The following is a 27,411-nucleotide window of genomic DNA, read 5'->3' on the forward strand; positions in this document are numbered from 1 at the left end:
TGCCTAATAAAGTGACAGGTTGGTATATTCTCTGTCAGTCCGGGTTTTTGTGCTCTGCTCGGCTCCGTTTCCAGAACACTCACTCCTCTGCCGGTCTGGCCCGGCTCGGCCTCCTCTCAGATTGACCCCATTATCGGACAGATGCTAACAGCCTCCACCCGCCCGCCGAGTCCGCGAGGTGGAGGCTGCATCCGCCCCGCATGTTCGTGTCCGGGGCTGATATGCCCCCCTCCCCCTTCCCCCGGCACGCTCCGGTCCGGTCCGGCACGGCCCAGTTTACCGTGAGGACGACGCTGCCTCCGGTGCACGGCTGAAGGAGCCTCGCTTCTTATAGCGGCCGCGGACACACAGAGCCGCAGACCCGGGATCACATTCAGACTGCAAGCCGGGCCGGGCCGGGCCGAGCCGGGCTATTCTCACTGAGTCTCTGCCACGGCGGAGACCTACCTGCCATCCTGGAGATGCGGTTCGGGCGCGTCACGCCTCTCCAAGCCGCGCAGCGCGCTCCCTGCGTGGGGAAGAAGAAGGAGGCGGAGAGTCCCCGCAGAATCACACCTCCTCCTCTTCTCCTCCTCGGAAACAGCAGCAATCAGCCTCCACCGCCCGGTGGTGTCGGTGCTGTCCGAACCCGTCACATTCACAGCGCGTCCGGTTCCGGTACCAGTCCAGCCGGCCCCTCCCAGCATCATCTGACCCGACCTGCAAGTCAAAGCGCTTCTTCTCACACACGGACCGTTATTTGAACCGGCACCGGCACAGGGCCAGGACAGCCGGATCTGACCATGAAAATGAAACAGCAGAGAACTGCTCAGCTTTTATTTTATGAAGCCAACAAAAACACACACACTCTCTCTCTCTCTCTCTCTCTCTCTCTCTCTCTCTCTCACGCACGCACACACTCTCTCTCTCTCTCTCTCTCTCGCACGCACGCACACACACTCTCTCTCTCTCTCTCGCACGCACGCACACACACTCTCTCTCTCTCGCTCTCTCTCTCTCTCGCACGCACGCACACACACTCTCTCTCTCTCTCTCGCACACACACACACACAAACGCACAGACTCTGCTCATGTTTTTATGCTTCATGCAGACCTGGGCCACGGGCACAGCGGTACACTGGTTAGCAGGAAGGTTGTGGGTTTGAATCCCGTGGTCAGTTGGGCTCTGCGTGTGTGTTTGGTAACAGCTGACTTAATTCAGGTGTGTGAATGTGAGTAATAAAGTGCTCTGATTGGTCAGTTAGACTGGAAAAGATTAAGATACCAACCAGTTTATTTGAATGCTGCTGTTTCTGTTGAAGGTCACCCTCCGTATTTTCACCTTAAAGATGAACTGAGCACTCCTACAGAGAACAGCTGATACTCGACAACAGTGCAGCCATAATAGAGGAAGCCTGCTCTGAACGGACCGACGTCACGGGCGTTCCAGTCTGTGCTGAAGTTTGAGTCTGCAGTAACTGCAGTAACGTTTCATATTTAGTTCAGTTAACGATCGCGGCCGTTTCTTTGGGTCTGTGAGGGGTCACCAGGATTCTGTGATCACATGACTCAATTTTCAAACTGTTGGTTTAAGGAAATTATGGATGAGGACACCAAATAAAAAGAAAGGTAGACTCAGAGTCTCTGACACCAGATCGTCCTGCAGCTGAGAGAGCCACAGAGCTCAAACTAAAGACATTAATAAAAGGCTCCAATAAGAATCACTCCATTTTATTTACAGCACCAAATTAACAACAGTGACCTCAAGGTGCTTTATATTGCCTAAAGCCCATACAAAAATAGAAATACAGGTAGAATAAATTTCCCCCACACAGGCACATACACACAGAGAAGCAGAAAACAATAGAAGTGGTTAACATGCTCAGTGAATGCATCAGTAATCATTTACAGACGTCCAGGAAGTGATGAAATCTTGAGCAGCAGCACCTGCTACTGTGATAAGGCACCCAGCCTGGTCCAGTCAACATAATCGGGTCACATTTGACTTCCTAACACCGGCACCTGCCTCTCCACCTCCTCCCGGGAGACGAAGCGAGGGCGACGGCGGACTTTCCTCTTGGTGTTGTGCTTGTGGTTCCTCTGGTACATGTCTGCAGAGAGAGAGAGAACATGCTTAGACACCATCAGGAAGCGGTAACAGAGGAACACACTGGGACCTGAAGCCTAAAGGCTGGGATGTGTCTATGTGCTGAATCAGGGCATGCCATTGTGTCTGGGACATTCCCAAAATTTCATTCTGGGATTCTGGAAGTTTCTGTTGGAATCGTCACCTCTGACTTTCCTGCCCTGACTGTGGCACTCACTGTGGAACTGTGAGTCCCCACATGGAGGGATGCTGGACTTGTTCTGGGCCTAACCTGACCACTTCATTAACTCACAGTTACACCTGGGATGCAGGTGACAGGAAGTAGTACCTTTGAAGCTGATGATGTACTCTCTGTAGCCTTTCACCACTCTGACTTTAGCTCTTCTGTCAGACAGGTACTTCTTCTCCAGAGTGCAGGATGTCTCCGATGTGGAGCGCAGCTTCTCATCCTGAAGGACGTACGAGACAGACATCAGACCTGGAGCTAAATAAACATTTTCTGTATTCCTCTACAGCTCGCTCCCACACAGTGATCCTAAAGGTGCTCCAACTCACCAACTCTCCATATTCCACCCAGTTCCCATGGTCCCCCTTGTAGTACCACAGCCATTTGGTGGTCAGTGTGTAGTATAACGGCTTCTTCACGGAGGAAACTGTGGAGAGACGGCGAACAGGCTGCATCCCTCGAGTCATCGTGATGAAGTCGATGGTCTGAACACCAGCGCTGAAAAACATGGCAGCTGTGAGTGGCTGATGCATGAAAAACATCAACAACTTGCACTCATTGTGACCTCTGACCTCTCAGTCCTGGACGGGTCACAGAAGTCTCGCTCAATGTCCTCTATGTTCTGCAGCTCCGTCCAGGTGCTGCCATCTAGAACCTCCCACTTATACGGCAGGTGGAAGTGCACCTGCAGGCACGAGTCTGCAGAGAGACCGAAAGACTGAGGCGAGGCCAATGAGCACGAACACGCCCACAGAAAACTCAGCGCAACCAGCAGGAAATCATAAAAATCACACAATCATACAATCACAAAATAACAAAAATGATATTAATAATAAAATATTAATAATTAAAAATAAATAACAATCAAACAGGACTGTACAGATGAAAAATAAAGGAAATCAAAACAATGAGCACAAAATAATACATTTTTCACCCACTGGCAGATTTGACAGAAAACGTTATCTAGGAAGACAAATTTGAATAAATTATAATTTATAAACTTCAACTCTTTTGAACATGATGTCATGTATATACATTAAATATTTGCACTGAAGAAGATTAAATAAAAGAAAATTTGATATTTTAAACTGTATGTTTCCAGAGAAACCAATCAGATGCCAGCAAGGCACGAAAAATATTTTAGGTTTTAGTGAGAAAACAAATAAATCTTTATTTATAAAGAGTGAGTCAGCTTCATGTTGGAGTCTGTACTTCTACCCTGTGCTGCCACCTACTGGATGCACACGACTAAGTGCACAGCGGGAGGCTGAAAGAGACTTCCTGTGTGCCGTTTCCTCTCAGCCAATCAGATCCTCGCATGAAGAAAGTAGGAGAACTCACCCTGAAACTTGCATCTGTTCCTGAAGAAGTGCAGGCAGATCTCCAGAGAGTGAGACGGCTCAGGAACAATGTCTGAAACATAAAGAGCCGAAGTCACGGTACAGAGCGCCTCCTTGTGTTCACGTCAGTAACATGTAATCAGGTAATAACACACACATAGACACTGAACGCCATGTATGAAATCTGAATCTTGTGTCATGTTTATGGATAACCTCCTCATATTTGTGTAGCATTATCAGATTATCACACTGAAACACCAGCTTCGTAACATTATTTATATTTTTGGCAATTATGACTTCAGTGAGGAGACATTGTTGTGTCTGTGAGGCAGTATTCGCTTGTATAAAAGGCTTTTTTTCTTCCATATTTATGGAATTATTTTCTCCTCTTTATGGAGCAGATTTCTAATACTGATCTGACTTTTCCTGATCTGCAGGTTTCCTCCTCTATCCTCACAGTGATTAGACGGTCAAGGTTCTCAGGATCAGCAGGTTCTGTTTCAGGCTTCAGTCTCACCCATGGAGGTGGTGGAGGTGGAGGCCGCTCTGAGCTGGTGGATGTTGCTGTAGATGGAAGGCAGGTTGTGGATGATGTCACAGCTCAGTCCTCTCTCCTCCAGCATGTGGCGCCCGTGCTCGTCAACGGCATGCAACCGTTTGCACTTTTTTCCAAAGATGCAGTCACCCTGCACGAAGTGCTGGCACAGGTGCACTTTGGTGCAGTCGCCCTGGAAACTACAGCAGCCGTGAGGCCCCGAGCCTTTGTTATAGTGCACACACACCTGAGCAAGCGAGCGAGCGAGAGCGAGAGAGAGAGAGAGAAAACATACAGAGCCTTCATGATTGGGTTAGAGAGAGTGTGTGTGATTTTTTTAAGGATCCAGCTGTCAATCACATTTTTACTGAAAGTCGCTTAAAAGCAGTGTTTGTCACAAACGTCACAAATGTTGAAGTGATGACGTAAATGCAGACTCAGCTAAATAGGATACATAAATGATTAGAGTAAGGGTTGTCAAACTTACAGCCCGTGAGATACATTCATATGCCAGTCACAGCTGGACTGGCCATCGGGCATTCCATTTGCCCGATGGGTGGATGGTGATTTCTCGCTTTTAATGGGCCGATGTTTGTTTTGGGTTGTTTGTTTGTTTTGTAACGGTATAAACAATGGAAGGTGGTGGATTGGCCAATTAGTCATGATCTACTCTGGGCTGGACCAATTACAATACATCCGTATTGCGGTGAAAAGGAAAGCGATTTGTCCCGTACTTCAACTAGAATGAAAAAAGAGACAACGCTGGAGTTATACTGTGTCTTTACGCTGTCAGCTGCCTCTTCTTCTCTCATTCTCTCCCCTTCCCTCTCATGTTGCTACTTCAACCATGAAACTGATCAATGATCAGCTGATTGGCTTTTCTGTCTCAAGTCTCATCTCTCTTTGGCCCACCTGTTTGGCCCACTTTGCACCAGAAAGAGGAAACCACCAGATGTTGCGCTAAACAACAGCAGCACGTTTAAGCTTGATCAGCTGTTGTTAGAATTTATTTAATATTAATTTCTAGTATCAGCTGATGTTTGTTGGAGCCACAGCTGTAACAGCTGCTGGTTTGGATATGTGGTGAAGATGAAACCAGGAGATGTCCTTACTGAATCATCAGAGTTGAACAGGTGGTGGAGAAACAGGTTTACCTTTTAGGTGACAGGAATGATTTGAAGGGAAGTTATGAACTGTTTCTGAGAGGCAAATAACACCAGGATCTTGTTCTACATAGCTGACAGCTGGTAACTGTTCAGGGGCGGGTCTAGCAAAGTTTTGCCAGGGGGCAGGTAGGGCATTAACAGGGAAAGGCGGGTCAGTACGCGGGAGTCGGGTCTTCAGCCTTTTAAGTGGTCCAACCCACTTAAAAGGTCAAAGTTCGCTTTATGTGGCCCGCTGTGTAAAATGACCCCCCTGCATTAGTTTCTGGTTACCTGAGGATCCTCGGTCATGTCCAACTTTCGATTTTCATTTTTCATTTTTGATTTTTGTTTTTTTTGTTTTACTTTCAGTTTCAGTTTCTTCTTCTGTGGATGTTACGTGACTAAAGAAGCTCTGTGTCCTCATGTGAGGCAAACAAATGGTGAGTCTGTTGCCATGGTGATCTCATACATGCTGCGTTTCATCACTTTCTTATTCACTTTTTTTTTCTTCAGGAGCGTCCCACGAATCTGTGCACAGTTGCGTTTCTTGTGTAAAGGGCAGAGTCGTTTCATCTGCTAACACTGAGCACGTCTCCTGAGGAACAGCCTGTGACGTCAGGTGAGTGAGGTGTGGGCGTTACCTCGGGCAGCAGCGCCGGGTCGTTGAGCAGCAGCAGCAGGAAGAGCTCGTCCTCGTTTAGCTGCTGCAGCGAGCACTCTTTCAGCAGCCTGGAGTTATGATCAGACCGCAGGTCGTGGGATGATCGACATGGTTTCCTGTGAGGAGGTACATTTACCATCAGCTCCTCTCACCCCGCTGTCAATACCAGTCAATCAACCAATCAGTCCATCAGTCAATCAATCAGTCAGACAGATAGATAATGGATCAGTGGTGCATGCTGTAGCAGGTGAGTGTTTTCAGGACTGAAGCTGGTTTGTGATGATCGTCTGCAGAATCAGTTAGCATGGTGATGCAAACACGTAGGAAGTGAAACTTCCTAGTGGCAAGTGCTACCCTAAAAGAATCCCTTGCCACCCCAGTTTTGCATATGACAGTGTTGTTTATTAAAATAAGATAGCATTAACAGTTTGAGCGTAGTTACAGTGAATATAAATGCTAAAACTGAATATATTGCATAGTGTTCTCCCCTCCACCATTAACAAATGGTTCAGCCCATAGCGGGACCGGCTTTTTTCTTGTTTTCAGTAGCAAGCGATGGTTATGCTTGTGCCAGAGCACATTTTGAACAACACCATGGGAATTTCGCTTTTTACACAGGTGGTTGGATGTTACACTGTGGAAATGGAAGGCACAGACCTATGCCCTGATTAGGAACCTACTCAGTCCGGTCAAGCCAGGGGATCGTTCTTATGCTGAGTTGGTGGGATTATTGACCAATCATTTTCACCCTAAGCCGAGTGAAACTGTGCAGCGGTGGAAGTTTAACACACGGAATAGAAGGCCGGAGGAAAGTGTGGGCGATTATGTAGCGGAGCTAAGGAAGCTCGCACAGGACTAACTTTGGAGACTCCCTGACGGTGATGCTGCGGGATCGTTTAATATGTGGAATAAGCGACGACAGAATACAGCACAGATTGTTAGCAGAGGATTTGCTAACATTTGAAAAGGCGCTGAAGTTTGCTCAAGCAATGGAGGCTGCTAACAGAGACATTGTGGATTTGAAGAGCATGACGGAACAGTCGCGATTCACTAAAGGATTAGGAGCGGTGAACAAGATGGAGGACGGCGGCTCGACGTCACAACAGGTTGTCAGGAAGTGCTACAGATGTGGAGGGCTAAATCATGTGGCCAAGGACTGCAGGTTTGTTTCAGAAAAATGCCACAACTGTGGAAAGGTGGAACACATAAAAAGGGTCTGCCGAATGAAAATGGAACAAAAAGGAGGGCGTGGCAGACAAGGTAAACAAGCCCATTTCTTCGAAGAGGAGAATGTGGAGAGTGAGGAAGAAGGAGCTGAAATGCACCACATAAAGGCAAGTGTGACTATGTATAATGTGCATGAGGAGATTAGCATCCCAAGGGAAGAACCCATCAGACAGAAGCTAAAAGTAAATGGACAGAATGTGACATTTGAAGTAGACACAGGCTGTGGTTACACTATCATGTCGAAGGAGTCATTTAAAAAAACTTTTTGAAGGCAGGAATGCGCCCAAAGTAAGCAAGTGTGGAATCAAACTGAGAACGTATGGAGGCCACAAGGTACCCGTGTGGGGAGCAGCCCAAGTGCAGGTGGAATTCAGAGACAGTAAGAAAACACTGGATGTGGTGGTGGTTGAAGGGGCTGGAACTAGTTTGATGGGTCGGGGATGGATTAAGGCCCTCCAATTAGACTGGCAACCTGTACATAAGATAGAAGGCAGAGATGATGCCTTACAGCGGATACTGGCCAGACATGAAACAGTGTTTAAGGATGAGTTGGGAACGCTGAAGGGGTTTGCAGCAAAGATACATGTAGCCAGTGATGCCAAACCGTGCTTCTATAAGCCCCGATCAGTTCCGTTTGCTATGAAAAAGAAAGTGGAGCAGGAACTGGAGAGACTGTTGGAGGAGATCATCCAACCAGTGAAATTCTCAGAGTGGGCCGCACCCATTGTACCCATACTAAAGCCAGACTCCAGCGCCAGAATTTGTGGTGACTACAAACTGACTGTTAACAAGGTGTCGCCTGTAGAACAATACCCCATCCCACGAATGGAGGACATGATAGCGGGGCTGGCGGGAGGAGAAAAATACACCAAGTTAGATATGAGTCACGCATACAACAGGTTGTACTTGATGAGGAATCTAGAAAGTATGTCACAGTGAACACACACAGGGGTTTGTTTACATACACCAGGTTGCCATTTGGTGTGAGTTCAAGTCCTGCCATTTTTCAGCGCACCATGGAGAGTGTGTTGCAAGGTCTGACCAATGTCGCAGTGTATCTGGATGACATCATCCTGACGGGAAAGAATGACAAAGAACATCTTCAAACACTGGATGGAGTGCTGCAGCGGTTGGAGGAGGCGGGCCTGCGCTTAAAAAGGAGCAAATGTCAATTCATGGAGAAGGAAGTGACATTTTTAGGACATCGGGTAGATAAGACCGGTTTACATCCAGTGCCAGCAAAAGTGAAAGCAGTGCAGGAGGCGCCACCCCCAAAATCAGTGACAGAGCTCAAAGCTTATTTGGGGTTGTTGAACTTCTATAATAAGTTCTTGCCAAACTTGTCCACACTGTTGGCCCCACTGCACAAGCTTCTGAGAAAGGGGGAACCATGGTGTTGGGGACCAACACAGGAGAAGGTTTTCTGCAAATCAAAGGAACTGTTGCAGTCAAGCAGTGTATTGGTACACTATGATGAGCAAAAGGATTTAATTCTTTCTTGCGATGCGTCCCCCTATGGAGTGGGAGCAGTACTAGCTCACTGCATGCCAGATGGTCAGGAAAAACCCATTGGGTTTGCATCGCGTACCCTGAATACAGCAGAAAAAAAACTACTCACAGCTGGATGAAGAAGGATTGGCTGTAATATTTGGTGTACAGTATTTTCATACGTACCTGTACGGCAGGAAGTTCATGATTATCACGGATCATAAGCCATTGATAAGTTTGTTCCATGAGTTGAAGGCCGTCCCTCAGATGGCATCACAGAGGATCATGCGATGGGCGGTGTTATTAAGAGCCTATGAGTATGTCATTAAATACAGAGAAGGCAAAAATAACAGTAATGCTGATGGTCTGAGTCGTCTCCCTCTTCCAGAGAACCTCCCTAAAGAGGTGGCAGCTGAGGACCAAGTGTTGATGGTAGATCAGGACCAGGAGGGCGTGATGACATCTGAGCAGCTGCAAAGATGGACAACCAAAGATCCCATACTCTCCAGAGTGCGTGAGTATGCTTTGAGAGGATGGCCCACTACGCAGCATCCTAATTTTCAGCCCTACAGACAGAGACAACAGGAGCTGAGTGTGCAGGATGGGTGTGTGCTGTGGGGGGCGAGGGTGGTGATACCAGAACGACGTCGACGCCCCCTTTTGGAACAGCTACATCAGTCACACCCAGGAATGAGCCGCATGAAGGGCCTGGCCAGAAGCTACATGTGGTGGCCGCATATGGAGAATGACATTGAAGACAAGGTGAGGTCCTGCAGTACATGTCAAGAACATAGACACAGGCCGCAAGAGGCACCGCTACACCCCTGGGAGTGGCCAGAAAAGCCCTGGAGAAGGATACAATCTCTCCTGAAGAAATATAAATAAATATATACACAATAACAGCAGCTGTACAAGTATTAACTGGAAATGAAGAATATAATGTCCAGTGTTGTGCAATCCACATTATGTCTTCTGCAGTGCAAATATGCTTAAAGTGATTTAAGTGATGAAGTGAAAACAATGTCCAGAAAGTCCAGTGTGTGTGTAAGAACTGTATGTGTGGGTCAGGACTGTGTGGTGGTGTGATTGAGAGACCGTATCGCCTGCGGGAAGAAGCTCCTCCTCAGTCTCTCTGTGTTGGTCTTCAGGGAGCGGAATCGCTTTCCTGACCTCAACAGAGAGAACAGTCTGTTGTTGGGATGGCTGAGGTCCTTCACGATCTTCCTGGCCTTGGTCCAGCACCGCCTGCTGTAGATTGAGTGCAGGTCAGGGAGCTCGGAGCGGATGGTGCGCTCAGCTGACCGCACAACCCTCTGTAGAGCTCGTCTGTCCTGCATGGTGCTGTTTCCGAACCAGGTTAAGATGTTTCCCGTCAGGATGCTCTCTATGGTGCAGGAGTAAAAGTTCCTGAGCACCTTGGAGGGCAGTTGGAAGTCTCTCAAGCGTCTGAGGTGGTAGAGACGCTGACGGGCCTTTTTCACCACGGTGTTGATGTGACAGGACCATGACAGGTCCTGCGTGATGTGAACTCCGAGGTATTTGAAGCTGTCCACTCTCTCCACTGGGCACTCGTTGATGACGGGGGTCTGGTAGTTCCTCTCCTGCTTAGTGCTGAAGTCCACTATCAGCTCCTTTGTCTTACTGACGTTTAGAAGGAGGTTGTTCCTCTGGCACCAGTTCTCCAGATTCCTAATCTCCTTCAGGTAGGCCGTCTCGTTGTTATCAGAGATCAGGCCCACCACGACGGTGTCGTCAGCAAACTTGATGATGGTGGTGGAGCTGGTAGTGGCCACACAGTCATATGTGTACAAAGAGTACAGCAGGGGGCTCAGGACACACCCCTGGGGGGCTCCAGTGCTGAGAGTGGTGGAGGCTGAGACATGTCCGCCCATCCTTACTGCCTGTGGTCTGCCAGTTAGGAAGTTGGAGATCCACAGACACATAGATGAGCTGAGTCCCAGATGCTCCAGCTTGGTGGTGAGTGTGGAGGGAATTATGGTGTTAAATGCAGAGCTGTAGTCTATGAAGAGCATTTTAACATAATTCCCCCTTCTAGTGTCCAAGTGAGTGAGTGATGTGTGGAGGAGATGAGAGATGGCATCGTCTGTGGAACGATTTGGACGGTAAGCGAACTGTAGTGGGTCCAGTGTGTCTGGTAGTGAAGAAATGATGAAGTCTCTGACCAGGCGTTCAAAGCACTTCATCACTACTGAGGTGAGGGCTACAGGGCGATAGTCATTGAGAGAAGCAGGGTGGGGTTTCTTCGGGACAGGAACAATGATGGACTCCTTGAAGCATGTGGGGATCACCGACTGAGATAAAGAGATGTTGAATATCTCAGTGAACACAGGAGCTAGCTGAGGATACGACCTGGGATGCCATCTGGTCCTGCTGCTTTCCTGGTGTTCACTCTTTTGAAGGCTCTCCTTACTTCATGCTCGGAGATGACGAGCACATTTCCGGTGCTGGCAGTATCTTCCTGTCTGCAGCCGTTAGCGCCGCTAACACTAGCATTGTTGGAGACCTTAGCTGCAGCCTCGAAGCGAGCATAGAAAGTGTTCAGCTCGTCTGCCAGAGTCACGGCCGCGTTCGTCATACCGGTTGTTGGTGCTTTATAGTCCGTTATTGTCCTTAGTCCCCGCCACAGGCTCCTAGAGTCACTCTGTTGGAGTTGTGACTCTAGTTTCCTCCCGTAGCGCTGCTTCGCCTCTTTCACCGCCCTCCGCACGTTATATGACGCGGCTTTGTACGGGTCCATGTCCCCCGTCGTGAGTCCCGTGTTGTAGGCAGCGGTGCGGGATCTCAGAGCGTCGCGGATGGTTTTATCCACCCACGGCTTCTGGTTGGGAAACGTTGTGATAGTCTTTGTCTCCACGGTATCATCCGCTAGTTTCCCGATGAATCCCACAACCGCTTCCGTAAACACGTTGACATCATCATCGGAGCTGTTTCTGAACATGCCCCAGTCTGCGTCATCGAGTGCGTCCTGTAACGCGGCCACCGATTGATCCGTCCAGCGCGCAACCTTCCTCTGAACCGGAACTTCCTGTTTCAGCCTTTGTTTGTATTTTGGCATGAGGAAGATGGCGGCGTGATCAGATTTGCCAAACGGGGGGCGGGGTTGTGCCTTGTAACCGTCCTTGACCGTAGTGTAGCAGTGGTCCAGTGTCCTTTCACCTCTGGTGGGGCAGGTGATGTGTTGATAAAAGTTCGGCGCTGCGCGTTTGAGGTTGGCGCTATTAAAGTCCCCCGTCACAATAAGCGCAGCGTCCCGGTGTTGTGTCTGGTGCTGTGTGAGTGCCTCATGCAGCTCGCATAAGGCGGTGACCGTGTCCGCTTGTGGTGGAATATAAACGGCACTTACAATGACCGATGTAAATTCCCGAGGTAGATAAAAAGGACGACACATGATGGACAGTAGTTCCAGATTTGGTGTGCAGGAGCGTGTGAGAGGAACAACGTTCGCACTGTTGCACCAGTTGTTGTTCACCATTAAACACACGCCGCCTCCCCTTGACTTCCCCGAGTCCCGTGTCCTGTCCATGCGGTGAACCGAGAAGAACTCGGCCGGCTGGATGGCGTGGTCCGGCACCGCTGGGTTCAGCCATGTCTCGGTGAAGCAGAGGAGATTGCAGTCCCGAATGTCTCTCTGGAACTCTACCCTGGCCCTGAGGTCGTCAAGCTTGTTCTCCAGTGACTGGACGTTGGCGAGCAGGATGCTAGGCAGAGGTGTGCGGTGTGCACGAGCTCTCAGCCTGTTCCTGACGCCGGCTCGCTTCCCTCTAGGCCGCCGCCGCTTCCCTTTGTTCTCCCTCAAGATCTCACTCGGCCAGCTCGGATCCGGAGTTAAAAACTTCGAATTGTGAGTACATTGTAAACCAATAGAAACAAGAGTGTCACTGTCATACCTAATGTACCCAATGGTGATGATTTTGCCGATTTAGAAACGCTGAAAACTAACTTAAAAAACAAAGACAAAGAAAAAGTGGTCGGAGCAGTCGTGACGGCAGCCGACCTCACCGGCGCCATCTTGTTTTTTTCTTTTTGTGGTTATAGTTTTGTTCATATTCAATTCCTTTAGTTTCTGTTTATTGTGCCTCCCTTGTATTTCTGTGTCTTCATCTTCAGTCTCCATTATATTACTTACTGTTTTATTTTGGTAGGCTCCTTGTGTCTTGCATTTAGTTTTATTTCCTTTGTCTCTCTAATGATCCTCAATGATTTATAGCCTCAGACTTCGTTGCATCGTCCTCTTGTTTTTTACCTGTGTTTGCCATCATGTACAGATTTATGCTGTCATGGACTTATTGAACTTCACCCTCAACCAGTTACTGTGACAGATTCTCAGATTTTATCTAATTTAGTGCTCAGCTCAGATAAAATAATTATTGTGGGTTATTTTAACATCCATGTAGATTCTAAAAATGACAGCCTCAGCATTACGCTTAATATAATATTAAACTAAAACAAGGCAAAATGTGAAAGAGCCCACCCACCACTTTAATCACACTCCAGTTGTGACATGTGGCATAAAACGGAACATTTAAGTGTTTCCTGAAAACCACCTATAATATTTAAATTTACAGTTATGGATTACACAGGAGTAGAGATAGATTCTCCTATACTGGCTTCTCTTTATTGGCTCCCTGTTAAATCCACAATTTCAAATCCTTCTCCTCACAAGGTCTTGAATAATCAGGCCCCATCTTATCTTAATGACCTGATAGTACCGTAGCACCCAATTAGAGCACTTTGCTCTCAGTCTGCAGGTTTAATTGTAGTTCTTAGAGTATTTAAAAGTAGAATTGGAGACAGAGCCTTCAACTTTCAGGCCCCTCTTCTGTGGAAATAGCTTCCAGTTTGGATTTGGGAGACAGACACTATCTCTACTTTTAAGATTAGGCTTCAAACTTTCGTTTTTGCTAAAGCATACAGTTAGGGCTGGATTAGGTGACCCTCAATCCTCCCTTAGTTATGGTGCAATAGGTGTAAGCTGCCAGGGGATTCCCATGATGCAGTGTTTCTTCTTCACTCACTTCTCTGCATTTAATCATTAGTTATTGTTCATCTCTGGCTCTCTTCCACAGCATGTCTTTGTCCTGTCTTCTTTCTCTTACCGGTGTCTCAGATGGCCGCCCCTAGCTGAGCCTGGATCTGCTGGACATTTCTTCCTGTTAAATGGGAGTTGTCACCAAAGTGCATGCTCATGGGGGTTATGTGATTGTTGGGGTTCCTCTGTATTATATCAGTAATAAATACAACTGAAGTTCCTGTATTTACTTTTCATGTAAATCTCACAGTATGTCGCATGAAACTGACCATAGATCACTTTTATATAAATGTAATTGTTTTTCACTACATAAGTACACTATGATCAGCTCTCTGTTTATTGAGGTCATTTTTTCATTCACACAGATTAGTTTTGTAGCACTCACGTTTGTATGTTTTGAAAGCACAGCCTTCTGAATGTGTTTAATATTGTATCGTGTGGTTCTCAGATTTGTGACTGAGAAGCAGACTGTGATGGGTATGTGTTATTATCTGACACGTACCCATCTGAGTGGGTGAGTGAAAATATCAGTTTGTGCTGAAGAGGAGGTGGCAGCAGATACACCTGTCAAGCAAATGTAGGAGTGAAGTAAAAAGTACATTTCTTTGTGGTAAAAGAAGTTTGGTGCAGAATAATTAACAGAAACCACCAAGCAGACACTGTGGTCACACCCACATGGGCCCCACAGTGTCCAGCTCACTTAAACTGGTATGTTTCTGGTGTAGGTGCCATAGTCATGTGACTTATGAAATGCCCCTTGTAGATTAGTCAGATGGTGCCAACACCGCCCCTTTCACGTGCACATGCAGGGAAACTGGATTATAACCAGCTGCTCCTAGTCTGCCCGCTGTGCGTACGACCGACCGGGTAAAACATTACATTTCACATTAAGTGTGTAACAAGCTGTGGCCTGCAGGGGGCAATGGTCCGTCAGTGACCTCTGAATCCTGCAGTGTTCTGTTCAGTCCCACTATAAGTTCCTTCCCGGCTGTGTCAGTGAAGCCGGTTCACACCTGGTTGTTTTACCTGAACAGCAAACCCAGCCTAGTGTTTCTGGGACAATCACAGAAAAACTCAAGGAAATTAATCCATTCATCACAGATTCTCATATTTTACATTTCTGCCTATTGCACTTGTGTGTGTTTGTGCGTTTAGTGACATCACTACATCAAAGTATCCACATTCAGTGTATTTAGTCATGAGGACGACTCTCTGACAGGCAGATGGAGGCCATGAAACGACAGCATTCCCATTCAGCTCGGCTTTATTTGCAGTTTTTCATTTATATCTGTTAATTTAAACATATCTGCTGTAAAATATTTTTTATACAGGAATCATTTCATAAATGAGAGACTGCAGAGAAAATGAAAAGCATCGTTGTGTTGTTTCCAACTCTGCTAGGCGAACTTTAAGTTTTGGGCGAAGCAGTCCTTCAGTTCACAGAGAGAAGCCTGAAACGGGACTGCACCGGCAGTGTCGGAGACCCAGCTGGCCACAGAGGTCCCAGTCCACCGAGGGGTAAAGACATCAGCCAAGGTTCCACTTCCCTCTCAGCTGATCTGCAGCAGGTCGTAACTTCCTGCGTTCTCCACCTCGTGTTTGTCGTCCACCTGCAAACACAGTGTAATCACCTGACTGCTCATTAAAGCGAATAAAATCCTCCTCTCAGTCGTCAGAGTGAGAGCCTGAAAGGTTTGAATGAAACAGAGCGTGCTGTAAACCGAGAGCAGACTGCAGTCTGGTCGTTGGTCACAGCTTTCATTCTGAGCTGCACAAACGTCCGCCGATGACTCACCGTGACCGCCGACGCACTGGACTCGCCAGCTGCTGGCGCCGCTTCATACACCGGGTTACAGATGTTGCGGCTGCTGTTTGTGGGCGGAGCTTCTTCCTCCCCGTCATCCTCCTGTCAGAGCAACCACAGGAGTAACTCGTGAAGATCGATAGTAAAGCTGCGTCAAATAAAAATGTCATGATGCGGTGCGTCACACTGACAGCACTCCCCTAGCCTCAGTGCAAAGTTCCAGTCTGACCTTGAAGTAGTGGAACTGGAAGGGTTTGGTGTTGTTACGGTAGAAGCGGTATCCCACAAAGATGGCTCCGCCCACCAACGCGATCAGCAGCACCACGCCGATGCCCATCCCAGCTTTGTGCGCCACATGCATCTGCAGAGCCAATCAGAGAATTCAGGGGGTCAGATAAGGAGTGTGCATTCTGATTATGGAGGCAGGTCGGACTCACCTGTGGGTGAGGGGCCGGGGCCTTTAGGGGTCCCTGAATGACGTGGATGATCCCGTTGGCAGCCATAATGTCAGAGTCGCTGACGAAGTGGTCGTTGATGTAACGAAACGACTGAGAACGAAACCAGATTAGAACTTCATACAAACAACTGAAACAACACACAAACACACACTCAGAGACACACACACACTCAGACACATACACACAGAGACAGGACAGTTCTGTTTGCTCTCTCAGACACCTAAATGAGTTGGAAAGGCGGCGCTTTAGCAAAGGTAGCCCATAAACATGAGGGGGACACTCTGAGCACGTTTAGGTCAGATCACTGTGCTGCAGAAGACTTTTGGTCTCCTCTGATTCAGATTGACGCAGTGAGCAGGAGGAGAGAGGCGTGTTAGTGTAGCGGTGTATGACAATTGCATGAGCTTGTTTCTGACCAGAGCCGACGGGTCAAGCTGGTCGGCGACTCCGAGGACGGTCAGACTGCCGACTCGAGTTCTGATCCGGCTGCCGTTCTTCAGCTGGCTCAGAGGGAAAGCCTGACCCTCCGACAGGTGGAACTCGATGTCACGCAGAGACAGAGTCTGGAGGAACGCACAGGTGAGCACACCGATGTAACTGTATGTGTGACAAAATTAAAGGGCCCTGGTGAATGGCTCACCTGGTTGCTGGGCAGGCCGCGGTTGTCAGGTACGAACAGAGTGGACTGGACAGTCAGGTTACTGAGACGCTGCACGAGCTGCTTCCCCGACTCGGAAGCCTGGGAGCAGTTCAGGATTTGCTGCAGAAGGAGGGATAGGATTGTACACGTGCAGGCAATGATCAGTGGCATCTGAGCGATCTGACATCACTTACGGTGAGGAAGTTTGAGAAGCTCGGCGTGGATCTCAGGACCTGCAGCAGATTTCCAGTACAGCTGAAACCGTCCCCAGTGTAACCTCGTTTGCACTCGCACTTCACCTCTGAAACAAAGATATACGGGCCGATCATCTGCACGTAACCATGGCACTGAGCACGCTTCAACTAACAAACCTAATCTGTGCAGACTTCCAGCTACTGTGAAGGAACAAATGTGCCTTTTCCCTCACAGCCAAATTTTACTAAGTATTTACAAAGTTTAAATAAAGTGCACCTCACCTGCTCATATCTTAATAAACACACTGTCTGCATTATAGAAATCTGACAAACAGATTTACTTTCACTCGTGTTCACATGAAGCCAGACGTGTCATCATCTTCCTCCCTCACCTTGCATCCTGTAACAGAAGGTGTCCCAGGTCTCGCTCAGGTTTTTGCGGGTGCCGTAGTCCACGATGCCCACGTGTCCGAAGCCACACTTTGGGTTGGAGTAGGTGGTGGGGTACGCCACCCGGGCCTGGTCCAACCAGCCAGCAGCACACATGTTCAGCCCGCCCTGCAGAGCCACACACAGCCGACATGTTTCAGCAGGAGTGCCAGGGGCTGACGTCAATTGTCTGGGAGCTACTGTGATGTGTTCACTGACCTGCTGAGCGTAGGCCAGTTGAGTGTACGTGGCCAGGCGGCCTCCCTCTGCAGCGCAGGCCTGCTCAGCTGCCGTGTAGTTCAGTTTGTACTGACCTTTCTTGGAACGATAGTGGAACACACCGAGCATCGAATCTGCACAACACATAAATATCAGAATGTACGAAAAATAGTGAGGGAGAAGTTCAGCATGTCAAGGTTATCAGTGAAGGGAACACTCAGCTCCACCTACAGGGAAGAAAAAGGAACACAGATTAATGAATTCATCCATGTCTTCTTTTTCCATGAAGGTACAAAAAGTTATGATTCAAGTATAATTAGAGATATTCTGAGAGTTATTCATTCATTGATGATTCATTTGAAACAACAGTCAATTTCTTAAACACTCCATGTATGTTTTAGTAAATACCCGCTACTCTGTGCAGCAACACCCCTGGTGTGTAGCTGCTGCTGACACAAATGAGGCTCAGAGAAATTTGAATTGAAAGATTTGACGATCAGCAGGAAAATATTAATCTTTGTAAACACATCACAACAGACACAAACTTTCTGCTCCACTTCAAAAAAAGTCAGGGTTCAAGCTCCGAGGGTTAAATCGGCTGCTGTAAGCAAACGTCATGACCTCGCTCACAATAACAATATGCATTCACCCTGCAAGAAACACTCCTGCTCAATACTTCATCATCCAATGAGCTTCCACTTGAATGACGTTCACGTGTACCTTCAAAGTGGAGGTCGGTGCATTTGGCGTCGCGATGACACTGGCCGTTGTTTTGCAGACAGCGGCTGATAGGCAGCTGTCTGACCTCACAGGTCACTCCGTCTCCGATGTAGTTGTTCTTACACATGCACTTCCTCCTCCCCTGTGCACACACACACACACACACACACACACACACACAGTTTACAGGTAAGTAGGACCTGATGGTGTAACCTTAGAAAACAAGTCCCATGTCGTCCTTACCGGAGCCGTCATGGTGCATACAGCGTGTTCATGGCAGCCTCCATTGTCTCCTAATGCACAGGGGTCGATGGGCTGACAGGTGAACCCGTCTCCAGTGTGATCTTTGGGACAGGTGCAGCTCACCTTACCTCCATTCTGTGAGCACTTGGCCCCCTTAGCACAGCCTCCATTCCAGATCTGACAGATGTCCACCACTGCAGGGAAAGATGTACACACTCAGCTACCGTCATTTAACCTCCAAGGACCTGGCATCCACATATGGGGATATCACATTTTGGATTGTCTAGATCACAAAACTAAATTTTGCTCTTTCAAATGGCTTTTAAATGACCCATATTGCTCAAAGGAGCACAATTGTTGTTTCTCATTTTCTTTTTGTACTCGGAAAAATTCTGCTATATTCAGACATCAAATAAAGAGTTTTGCACATCATTACTCAACTGTGTATAGCAAATATAGCACAGAGAAATTAAAAATGCATGCCATGAAAGAGTTCGGGTTAAATGAGATTGAAAGAGGTTAAAAGAGAGATGGCACCTCATGCTGGTCCACTGTTACCTGTGCAAGTGAATCCGTCACCCTCATGAAAAGGCCGGCACTCACAGGTGTTGTTTGCCTTACAGACGGCTTTTGGAGAGCAGGCTGGAGAACATTGAAAGATCTCAGCTGGAGGAGACACAGAAACATGAGTGTGATTAAAGTGCACAAACATCTACTTTTCATACCTGAGTATTTTTATTCTTGGGTTTGGTCTGAACTGCGCTGAGAGCTGGCGAGTGTCTTTAGGACTGATCGGTTTTATCTAATTCAGTCTAAGCCAACGAAGGAAATGAACTCACTCTGCTGAACGTCACAGCGGTCTCCGGTCCATCCGGCCTCACAGAAACACAAACCCGTACCTTTCCACCCGTCGTCACATGACCCATGCTCTGAGCAGTTACAGGCTGAAAAACAAGCAAGTCAGGATAGTAAGAGTGTTACAATCTGACGCCGCAGAGAAAACCCCGTCTATTACTCACCTTTACAGGTGGGTCCATAGAATCCATCACTGCACAGCTCACAGGACGTGCCTCTGAAACCTGTGTCGCAGGTACAGGTACCGTTACCAAGCTGACCGTCATCACATTTCCCACGGTTATTGCAGGGAGATCTGAACCCCCCAGGACACCCTGCACAGAGAGCAGAGAAGGCAGTCCATCAGTAGCTGAATCAATCAAATCAATCAGTGACGTAACCTGCTCATTTATATGATGTCACTGAGATCATTTGCATTTTGAAATGCTCACTGAAGTACTGGTGAGAAGGGATGCACCGATACCGATATCTGGTATCGGCCTCGATACCACATTTTCTAAAGTACCAGTACTCGTTAAAAGTCCCCCGATACCGGGGACCGATACCACGGTCTGAGACCTGTCTATGTTTGAGCGGCATGTAAGGGGTTAATCACAGGCGCCGAGTGCCCGCCCCCAGGCCCCGGCTGCAGCTCAGAGCTGGGAGAAGGCGAGGCGAGACAAGTCAGCCGTGTGGAACTATTTCAAAGTGAACAAAGACGCGAAAACAAAGGCAAATTGTGCTCAGCGAAAGAGTTTACCCACGCTTATTAGCACAGAGGAGCAAAGCTGATGCTATAGCAGTGGGACGGAAAATAGTTGGGCATTTTAAACATTCCGCCTTAACCTACTCCCGCCTCGATGACATTCAGGGACAGCTCAACCAGCCAATAAAGAGACTGCAGCAGGACGTACAGACGCGCTGGAACAGCACGTATTACATGCTCCAGTCCCTCATTGAGCAAAAGCGAGTGCTGGGCGTGTATGTGTCCGAGCACGAACTCCCTGACTATCTCACCGCTCACCAATGGGCTCTTATGGAGAAGACTGTTGCCATCCTCGCCCCCTTTGAGGAACTAACTAAAAAAGTGAGCAGCTACGACGCACTAGCCTCTGATGTCATCCCAGCTGTGACTGTGCTAGTGAGACTTCTAAACAGAGAAACAGACTAGGACCACAGAGTCAAGGCAATGAAAGCAACCTTACTGGCAGCTGTCAAGAAGTGCTTCAGTGACATCGAGACCAACCCACTGTACTTCATCTCCACCATACTTGACCCAAGGTAAAGTCTGTGTGCTATAGGTATTCAGTGAGTATAGCTACAGTACTAAATGTAAGATTATTTTACATCTGAAATATTATATATTTGTAACTAAAATACACAAATACAAATGTATACAATATATACAATATGAAATACATTTCCCTTATTATTACCAGAAAGTCAAATGGCTGGCATTTGTCACAGTGGTTTAGGGGAAACTAAAATCAGTCCTATTTTTCCACATATTAATACATTTATGAATTTTGTGCAGGTATAAAGATCGCTTCTTCTCCAACAACACTGCTCCAGAGGCCAAGCTGCACCTGAAGCAGGAGCTGCAGATGATGTCCAGAGCTGAGGCAGAGGGGAGTCGGGCAGAAGCTGCAGAACCTCCTGCTAAACTGTTCCTCGAGGCCCAGGCAAGCACTAGCAGCAGACTGGACACTGTATTTGACGAAATCGCTAAGGAGTAGCCCCAGGCAGCACAGCCGCTGGCAGCAGGTGCTGCCATTGAGCTCGACACATACCTCGGAGAGGCCCCAAGCCCTCGTGAAGACAGTCCTCTGAAGTACTGGGGTGTCAACAAAATCAGGTTCCCCACTTTGGCTAAAATAGCCCGTAAATAACTCTCAGCCCCATGTAGCAGTGTGGAAAGTGAAAGGCTTTTTAGCTCAGTGTCACACATTATAGATGAAAACAGAAACAGTCTGACTGCTGATAATGCAGAAAAGCTACTTTTCTTTAAAAAAAAACCCTGCCACTCACTTTTTCTCTCCATTAAGTGAGTCATCTTAGACTTGATGTTAATACCTACTTCAATTGCACTGACTGCCACAGTTTTATGTCGGTCGATGTTGTTAGTTTATTCAAATATTGTGCACTAAATAGCAAAGATGTTTATTAATGCCCCTTGTGTTGTCCAAAGCGGCAGAGTTTACAATAAACTGAAAAAAATACTTGAGTTGCACTGTCACTGTTTAAATTTTTTTTTTCATAATTATTTATTCTGTAATATGTTGCATACAACATGCTTTTCATTTTAAATAAATGTTCTTAATTCCAAACCATGCCTTGTTTGTTTTTTGTTAAATTATAGGACTAAAGCTGTTACCTGTAAATTTAAATCATGTTTTTATTAAGTACTCGGTATCGGTATCGGTATCGGCGAGTACTGAAATGCAAGTACTCGTACTCGTTTCCAAAAAAGTGGTTTCGGTGCATCCCTACTGGTGACCTATCCAGGTGTACCCTACCTCTCACTGGGACAGACCCTCAAATCATTATCAGTGATAACCTCAGCACCAACCCTAACTCTAACCGCAGCCAATCAGGATATTTATTCTTTGGTTTTAATTAACGATATAAAAAGCTGAATATTCTGTCACACAACAAAAACTGTTCAATTTCACCTAAAAAAGTTTCAAAAAATTTAAGAAAGACTGAAGAAATGGTTTTAATATGAGGATGACGTTGTTATCTCACCCAGACAGTCTCGTCCGTAGTAACCACGACAACACTTTGGCTCCCACATGTTAAAGGTGCAGATGGGGCGACAGCCGGTGTTCTTAGCAAAGGAAAAGGTGGGCAGATCACACTTCTGAACCTCCTGAACACAAAAAACAGAGACGTTTCCTTCGAGGCTCAGCCTGACAGAGGCAGTGAGTTTGTTAAAGATGGGACTCAGACCTTACGAATGCCTCCCGCAGGACAGCGAGTGGAAGAAAAGCTGCATCCTCCACAGCTTGTCTACCACAGAAGAAGAAAAGAAAAGATCAAATGAACCATCAGCTCACCTGCAAAAATCTTTTTATTTCTGCTGCTGTGGGAAATGTTTGACTGATTTTAGGACCATCTAGCTTTTTTAAACCCACACTAGTGTGGAGTTGTGGCACACTCCACTGCCAGGCTCTCGGTGCTCTAAATCATTTTTCAGACTGTTCACCGCTACAGGAAAAATAACCAGAAACTAAAACATGAACACAGCAGGCCTCTAAGACTGTAGATTAGGCCAGGCTCTCACCGTTACTTTCACTGTGTGAGTACACTTCAAGCCTACGAGTTACACACAACCCGTGCTCCAACACCATCAGCATTAACAGTTTACACAGTCAGAATCAGTATGTCTGGTTGTTCCAGGTAGCATTCAGATGCATCTCAGACAGTAAAGTGAGGATTCACCGGAAGGTCAAAGGTTCTTTGTTCATCACAGCGTCCTCCGAGGCTGGGAGGAGTTAGCAAGCAGTCGATCCCGTAGGCAATGCCCGCTTTAAAGATGAGGTGTCTCTGAACAATCCGACACTTCCTGTTGTTGATGAAGATTTCTCCCTGTTCAAAAAGACAGTTGGTTATTTGGAGTCCATGTTTGTCTTGTTTGTCTTCTCTGTAGATTTCTCTTACTGTAGTACTCACAATGTTGTCTGTCCCACCACAGGAGAAGGAGAGCGGCGAACCCTGCAAACTCCGAGCCGAGTCCAGGAAGATCAGTCCTTCAGCGTAAACCTGAGATTAAAGGCATTTTAAACTAAACCTGAGAAACCACCTGACCTGCTTCAGCGTTTTTACCTCCACAGCACCATGTTTGTTCTGCGATAACCTCCCTGAGGCACCCTCACATTTTATCCCAGTTATCAAATCTTTCAGAGCTGTTCTTCCAGCTGCCATGCTGTAAAGTGTCTAACGCTTCTCTAAAAGTACCCTCTAAAGAAGTTTTACCTTCTGGCTGTGCAGGATGTGGTATTTCAGGTACTCCATCAGCTGGGGTCGATTGTGTTGGTGGAACAGGAAGTCCTTCTGTTCCTGCGGCAGAGATGCCATGACACCGTCTGACGGCAGGAAGATTGTCACCGGCTGGTACATGATATCATTCACCAGGTCCATTACACCTGTGTCCTGAAAAACATGAGATTTCATGCGAATAAAACTGGCTAACAGGACACCAGCCCTTCTGCTAGTTCACTCCACAGTCCACTCCATCCATCTATGTGTGAGTATATTGGTGGCTTAAGATGCGGATCCACAGGGTGTTGGTGTGGCTCGTGCTCACCTGGGATTTTTTTTTATCCATCATTCATCACCCGGCGACAGCTCTTCTCCAGTACTCTGCTACAGATCTTTTGCGGCTTCGTTTTTGCCTGGCTGTCTCTCCACCTGTGGCTCTATACTTCTACCCGGACATCGCCTTCCAGCCCGCCGCAGGTATATCCACCGAGGGCTTCCGTGGAAGTTCAACATCAGTGACACTAACTCAATATTTTCCATCTGGTCAAAAACTCGTCGTCCTCCCTGCAAGACTGACCGGGCTGTTGACCACAGTGTGCTGGCCCACCTGGCTAAATCAACTAAGCCTACTGTCAGGCATGGCAACTCCAGCATCAAGTTTGGTCTATTAAACATCCGCTCTGTCACTGGTAAGGGACGTCTCGTACATGATCTCCTCTGTGATCGTAAGTTGGACTTTCTTTGTTTGACTGAAACATGGCAACAGCCCAATGACTTTGTTTCTCTCAATGACTCCACTCCATCTGAGTTTGTTTACACCTGTCAACCTCGCATCTCGGGGAGGGGCGGAGATCTCGCAATAATTCACCGGAAGCACTGGAAAAGTACTCCCTGTCTCTGCCCTTAACTCCCATTCATTTGAATACATTGCACTACAGCTCCCTGGATCTACCCCCACCATCATATGTACTGTTTATCGGCCACCTAAGCCAAACAAGGAGTTTTTAAATGAATTTTCTGCTCTTCTCACTCATTTCTCTGTACTTTTTCCAAATCTGATCATTGCTGGTGACTTCAATATTCATATGGACAATGATAAAATCCCTCTTTCCAGAGATTTTACCTCCTGCCTGGAAAGTTTTGGGCTTCTACAGTACATAAAATTTCCTACCCACTCTAAAGGTCATATCCTGGATTTGGTCTGTTGTTCTGGCATTACCCCCACCCATTGTAAAGCCACATTGTTTCCCCAGTCTGATCATATGTTTATTTCTTTTGATGCAAACATAACCGCTTCCAAAATCTGTATCTCTCGTAATATCACTTTTAGGAAAATTAGTAATATTAACCCAGCTGTTTTTTCATCTGCCGCTCATGACCTTCCATCTATCCACTGCTCCTCAACCCCTCATGAACTCGTTTGTCATTATAATGTCAACCTTTATAACCTTCTTAACATATTTGCTCCCCTTAAACATCGAACAGTCTCATTTTCCCGTTCAGCTCCATGGTTTACCTCCGACCTGTGTCACCTTAAAGCTAAAGGATGCCAACTCGAACGTCTATTCAAGAAAACCAGACTTGCTGTACATAAAGAAATGCACAATGATCATATTTTGTTCTATAAGGACTGCATTGCCTCAGCCAAATCTGCTTACTACTCTGGTTTAATTAGTTCTAATGAAGGTAACTCCAGGTCCCTCTATTCATTGTTCAGTAAAATTACAAAACCTCCAGACACATTCCCCTCTCAGATGTATTCTGTTGATTTTAGCAACTCTCTTATCTCTTTTTTCACTTGTAAAATCTCAGACATTCACCATCAAGTTAAGTCTTTAGGAGCTCCTGACTCTGAAGTAGACTTCCTGGTTCCCCCACTGTCTTCCTGTCTGTTATTTTCAAGCTTTACTCTTCCCTCCATAACTGACGTATCTAATCTCATTAAAAAATCTAAGTCATCCGCCTGTCAACTTGACCCTCTCCCTACTGTGTTACAGGGAGTGCAGAATTATTAGGCAAGTTGTATTTTTGAGGAATAATTTTAATATTGAACAACAACCATGTTCTCAATGAACCCAAAAAACTCATTAATATCAAAGCTGAATGTTTTTGGAAGTAGTTTTTAGTTTGTTTTTAGTTTTAGCTATTTTAGGGAGATATCTGTGTGTGCAGGTGACTATTACTGTGCATAATTATTAGGCAATTTAACAAAAAATAAATATATACCCATTTCAATCATTTATTTTTACCAGTGAAACCAATATAACATCTCCACATTCACAAATATACATTTCTGACATTCAAAAACAAAACAAAAACCAATCAGCGACCAATATAGCCACCTTTACTGATTTTATCTACTGTTCTGATTTTATCTGTTTTGATTTTATATACTGTTTTGTTTGTTTGTTTGTTTGTTTGTTTGTTTGTTTGTTTGTTTGTTTGTTTGTTTGTTTGTTAATTAGTTAGTTAGTTTATTTGCTTGTTTTAATCAATTTTAAATCATGCTTTTTATTTGTTCTTGTTTCTAATGTCTCTGTAAAGCACTTTGAATCACCTTGTTGTTGAATTGTGCTATACAAATAAACTTGCCTTGCCTTGCCTTGCCTTTCTTTGCAAGGACCCTCAAAAGCCTGCCATCCATGGATTCTGTCAGTGTTTTGATCTGTTCACCATCAACATTGCGTGCAGCAGCAACCACAGCCTCCCAGACACTGTTCAGAGAGGTGTACTGTTTTCCCTCCTTGTAAATCTCACATTTGATGATGGACCACAGGTTCTCAATGGGGTTCAGATCAGGTGAACAAGGAGGCCATGTCATTAGTTTTTCTTCTTTTATACCCTTTCTTGCCAGCCACGCTGTGGAGTACTTGGACGCGTGTGATGGAGCATTGTCCTGCATGAAAATCATGTTTTTCTTGAAGGATGCAGACTTCTTCCTGTACCACTGCTTGAAGAAGGTGTCTTCCAGAAACTGGCAGTAGGACTGGGAGTTGAGCTTGACTCCATCCTCAACCCGAAAAGGCCCCACAAGCTCATCTTTGATGATACCAGCCCAAACCAGTACTCCACCTCCACCTTGCTGGCATCTGAGTCGGACTGGAGCTCTCTGCCTTTACCAATCCAGCCACGGTCCCATCCATCTGGCCCATCAAGACTCACTCTCATTTCATCAGTCCATAAAACCTTAGAAAAATCAGTCTTGAGATATTTCTTGGCTCAGTCTTGACGTTTCAGCTTGTGTGTCTTGTTCAGTGGTGGTCGTCTTTCAGCCTTTCTTACCTTGGCCATGTCTCTGAGTATTGCACACCTTGTGCTTTTGGGCACTCCAGTGATGTTGCAGCTCTGAAATATGGCCAAACTGGTGGCAAGTGGCATCTTGGCAGCTGCACGCTTGACTTTTCTCAGTTCATGGGCAGTTATTTTGCGCCTTGGTTTTTCCACACGCTTCTTGTGACCCTGTTGGCTATTTTGAATGAAACGCTTGATTGTTCGATGATCACGCTTCAGAAGCTTTGCAATTTTGAGACTGCTGCATCCCTCTGCAAGATATCTCACTATTTTTGACTTTTCTGAGCCTGTCAAGTCCTTCTTTTGACCCATTTTGCCAAAGGAAAGGACGTTGCCTAATAATTATGCACACCTGATATAGGGTGTTGATGTCATTAGACCACACCCCTTCTCATTACAGAGATGCACTAATATGCTTGATTGGTAGTAGGCTTTCGAGCCTATACAGCTTGGAGTAAGACAACATGCATGAAGAGGATGATGTGGACAAAATACTCATTTGCCTAATAATTCTGCACTCCCTGTAGTTAAAGCCTGTCTTCCCTCGTTCGCACCTCTCATAACCAATATTATTCATTCCTCCCTGAACACTGGAATTGTTCCTGAAGCACTGAAAAAGGCTTCTGTTATCCCAATTCTCAAAAAGCCTGGTGCAGACCCCAATAACTTTGATAATCTTCGCCCTATATCAAATCTCCTCTTTATTTCAAAAATTCTTGAAAAAGTTGTCGCCGCCCAGCTTCATTTACATCTCAGTGACCATAATCTCCATGAACAATTTCAATCGGATTTCTGCCTCAATCATAGCACAGAAACTGCTCTGTTAAGAATTACCAATGA

The 27,411-nt window shown here is 46.5% G+C and overlaps 3 protein-coding genes across 8 annotated transcripts in view; all 3 read right to left on the reverse strand.

Moving 5' to 3' along the window:
• LOC113009092 (UPF0606 protein KIAA1549) overlaps nucleotides 1–799 on the reverse strand; it is a 30,115-nt gene extending 29,316 nt beyond the window's left edge. For all 5 annotated transcript variants that reach the window (XM_026147193.1, XM_026147190.1, XM_026147191.1 and 2 more), the window contains exon 1: nucleotides 448–799. The gene's annotated coding sequence lies outside the window, so the exon portion shown is untranslated. The remainder of the gene's footprint in view (nucleotides 1–447) is intronic.
• A 937-nt stretch (nucleotides 800–1,736) lies between these two features.
• parp12b (poly (ADP-ribose) polymerase family, member 12b) lies at nucleotides 1,737–6,414 on the reverse strand. Of its 2 annotated transcripts, none has more exons than XM_026148110.1 (7): nucleotides 5,974–6,414; nucleotides 4,170–4,434; nucleotides 3,654–3,725; nucleotides 2,885–3,011; nucleotides 2,642–2,810; nucleotides 2,415–2,535; nucleotides 1,737–2,090 (listed from the first exon to the last, which is right to left on the reverse strand). In XM_026148110.1, the coding sequence occupies exons 1-7, from the start codon at nucleotides 6,130–6,132 to the stop codon at nucleotides 1,975–1,977; spliced, it is 1,029 nt and encodes a 342-aa protein (XP_026003895.1). In that variant the 5' UTR covers nucleotides 6,133–6,414; the 3' UTR covers nucleotides 1,737–1,974. The 2 variants fall into 2 exon arrangements, with proteins under 2 accessions (XP_026003895.1, XP_026003896.1); XM_026148111.1 differs by lacking the exon at nucleotides 5,974–6,414 and adding an exon at nucleotides 5,624–5,904.
• An 8,506-nt stretch (nucleotides 6,415–14,920) lies between these two features.
• Nucleotides 14,921–27,411, reverse strand: part of stab2 (stabilin 2) — a 35,498-nt gene continuing 23,007 nt past the window's right edge. The window contains exons 51-69 of the mRNA XM_026147228.1: nucleotides 23,275–23,451; nucleotides 22,972–23,061; nucleotides 22,741–22,887; nucleotides 22,249–22,308; nucleotides 22,045–22,168; nucleotides 19,485–19,634; nucleotides 19,305–19,409; nucleotides 19,024–19,131; nucleotides 18,466–18,659; nucleotides 18,223–18,364; nucleotides 17,503–17,636; nucleotides 17,247–17,412; nucleotides 16,855–16,961; nucleotides 16,661–16,780; nucleotides 16,437–16,583; nucleotides 16,000–16,110; nucleotides 15,792–15,923; nucleotides 15,554–15,664; nucleotides 14,921–15,368 (exon numbers count right to left, since the gene is read on the reverse strand). Coding sequence (XP_026003013.1) covers nucleotides 15,309–15,368; nucleotides 15,554–15,664; nucleotides 15,792–15,923; nucleotides 16,000–16,110; nucleotides 16,437–16,583; nucleotides 16,661–16,780; nucleotides 16,855–16,961; nucleotides 17,247–17,412; nucleotides 17,503–17,636; nucleotides 18,223–18,364; nucleotides 18,466–18,659; nucleotides 19,024–19,131; nucleotides 19,305–19,409; nucleotides 19,485–19,634; nucleotides 22,045–22,168; nucleotides 22,249–22,308; nucleotides 22,741–22,887; nucleotides 22,972–23,061; nucleotides 23,275–23,451 — 2,385 coding nt within the window. The 3' untranslated portion in view covers nucleotides 14,921–15,308. The remainder of the gene's footprint in view (nucleotides 15,369–15,553; nucleotides 15,665–15,791; nucleotides 15,924–15,999; nucleotides 16,111–16,436; nucleotides 16,584–16,660; nucleotides 16,781–16,854; nucleotides 16,962–17,246; nucleotides 17,413–17,502; nucleotides 17,637–18,222; nucleotides 18,365–18,465; nucleotides 18,660–19,023; nucleotides 19,132–19,304; nucleotides 19,410–19,484; nucleotides 19,635–22,044; nucleotides 22,169–22,248; nucleotides 22,309–22,740; nucleotides 22,888–22,971; nucleotides 23,062–23,274; nucleotides 23,452–27,411) is intronic.

This window comes from Astatotilapia calliptera, chromosome 17, assembly GCF_900246225.1.
Source record: "Astatotilapia calliptera chromosome 17, fAstCal1.2, whole genome shotgun sequence".
NCBI classification, from domain to species: domain Eukaryota; kingdom Metazoa; phylum Chordata; class Actinopteri; order Cichliformes; family Cichlidae; genus Astatotilapia; species Astatotilapia calliptera.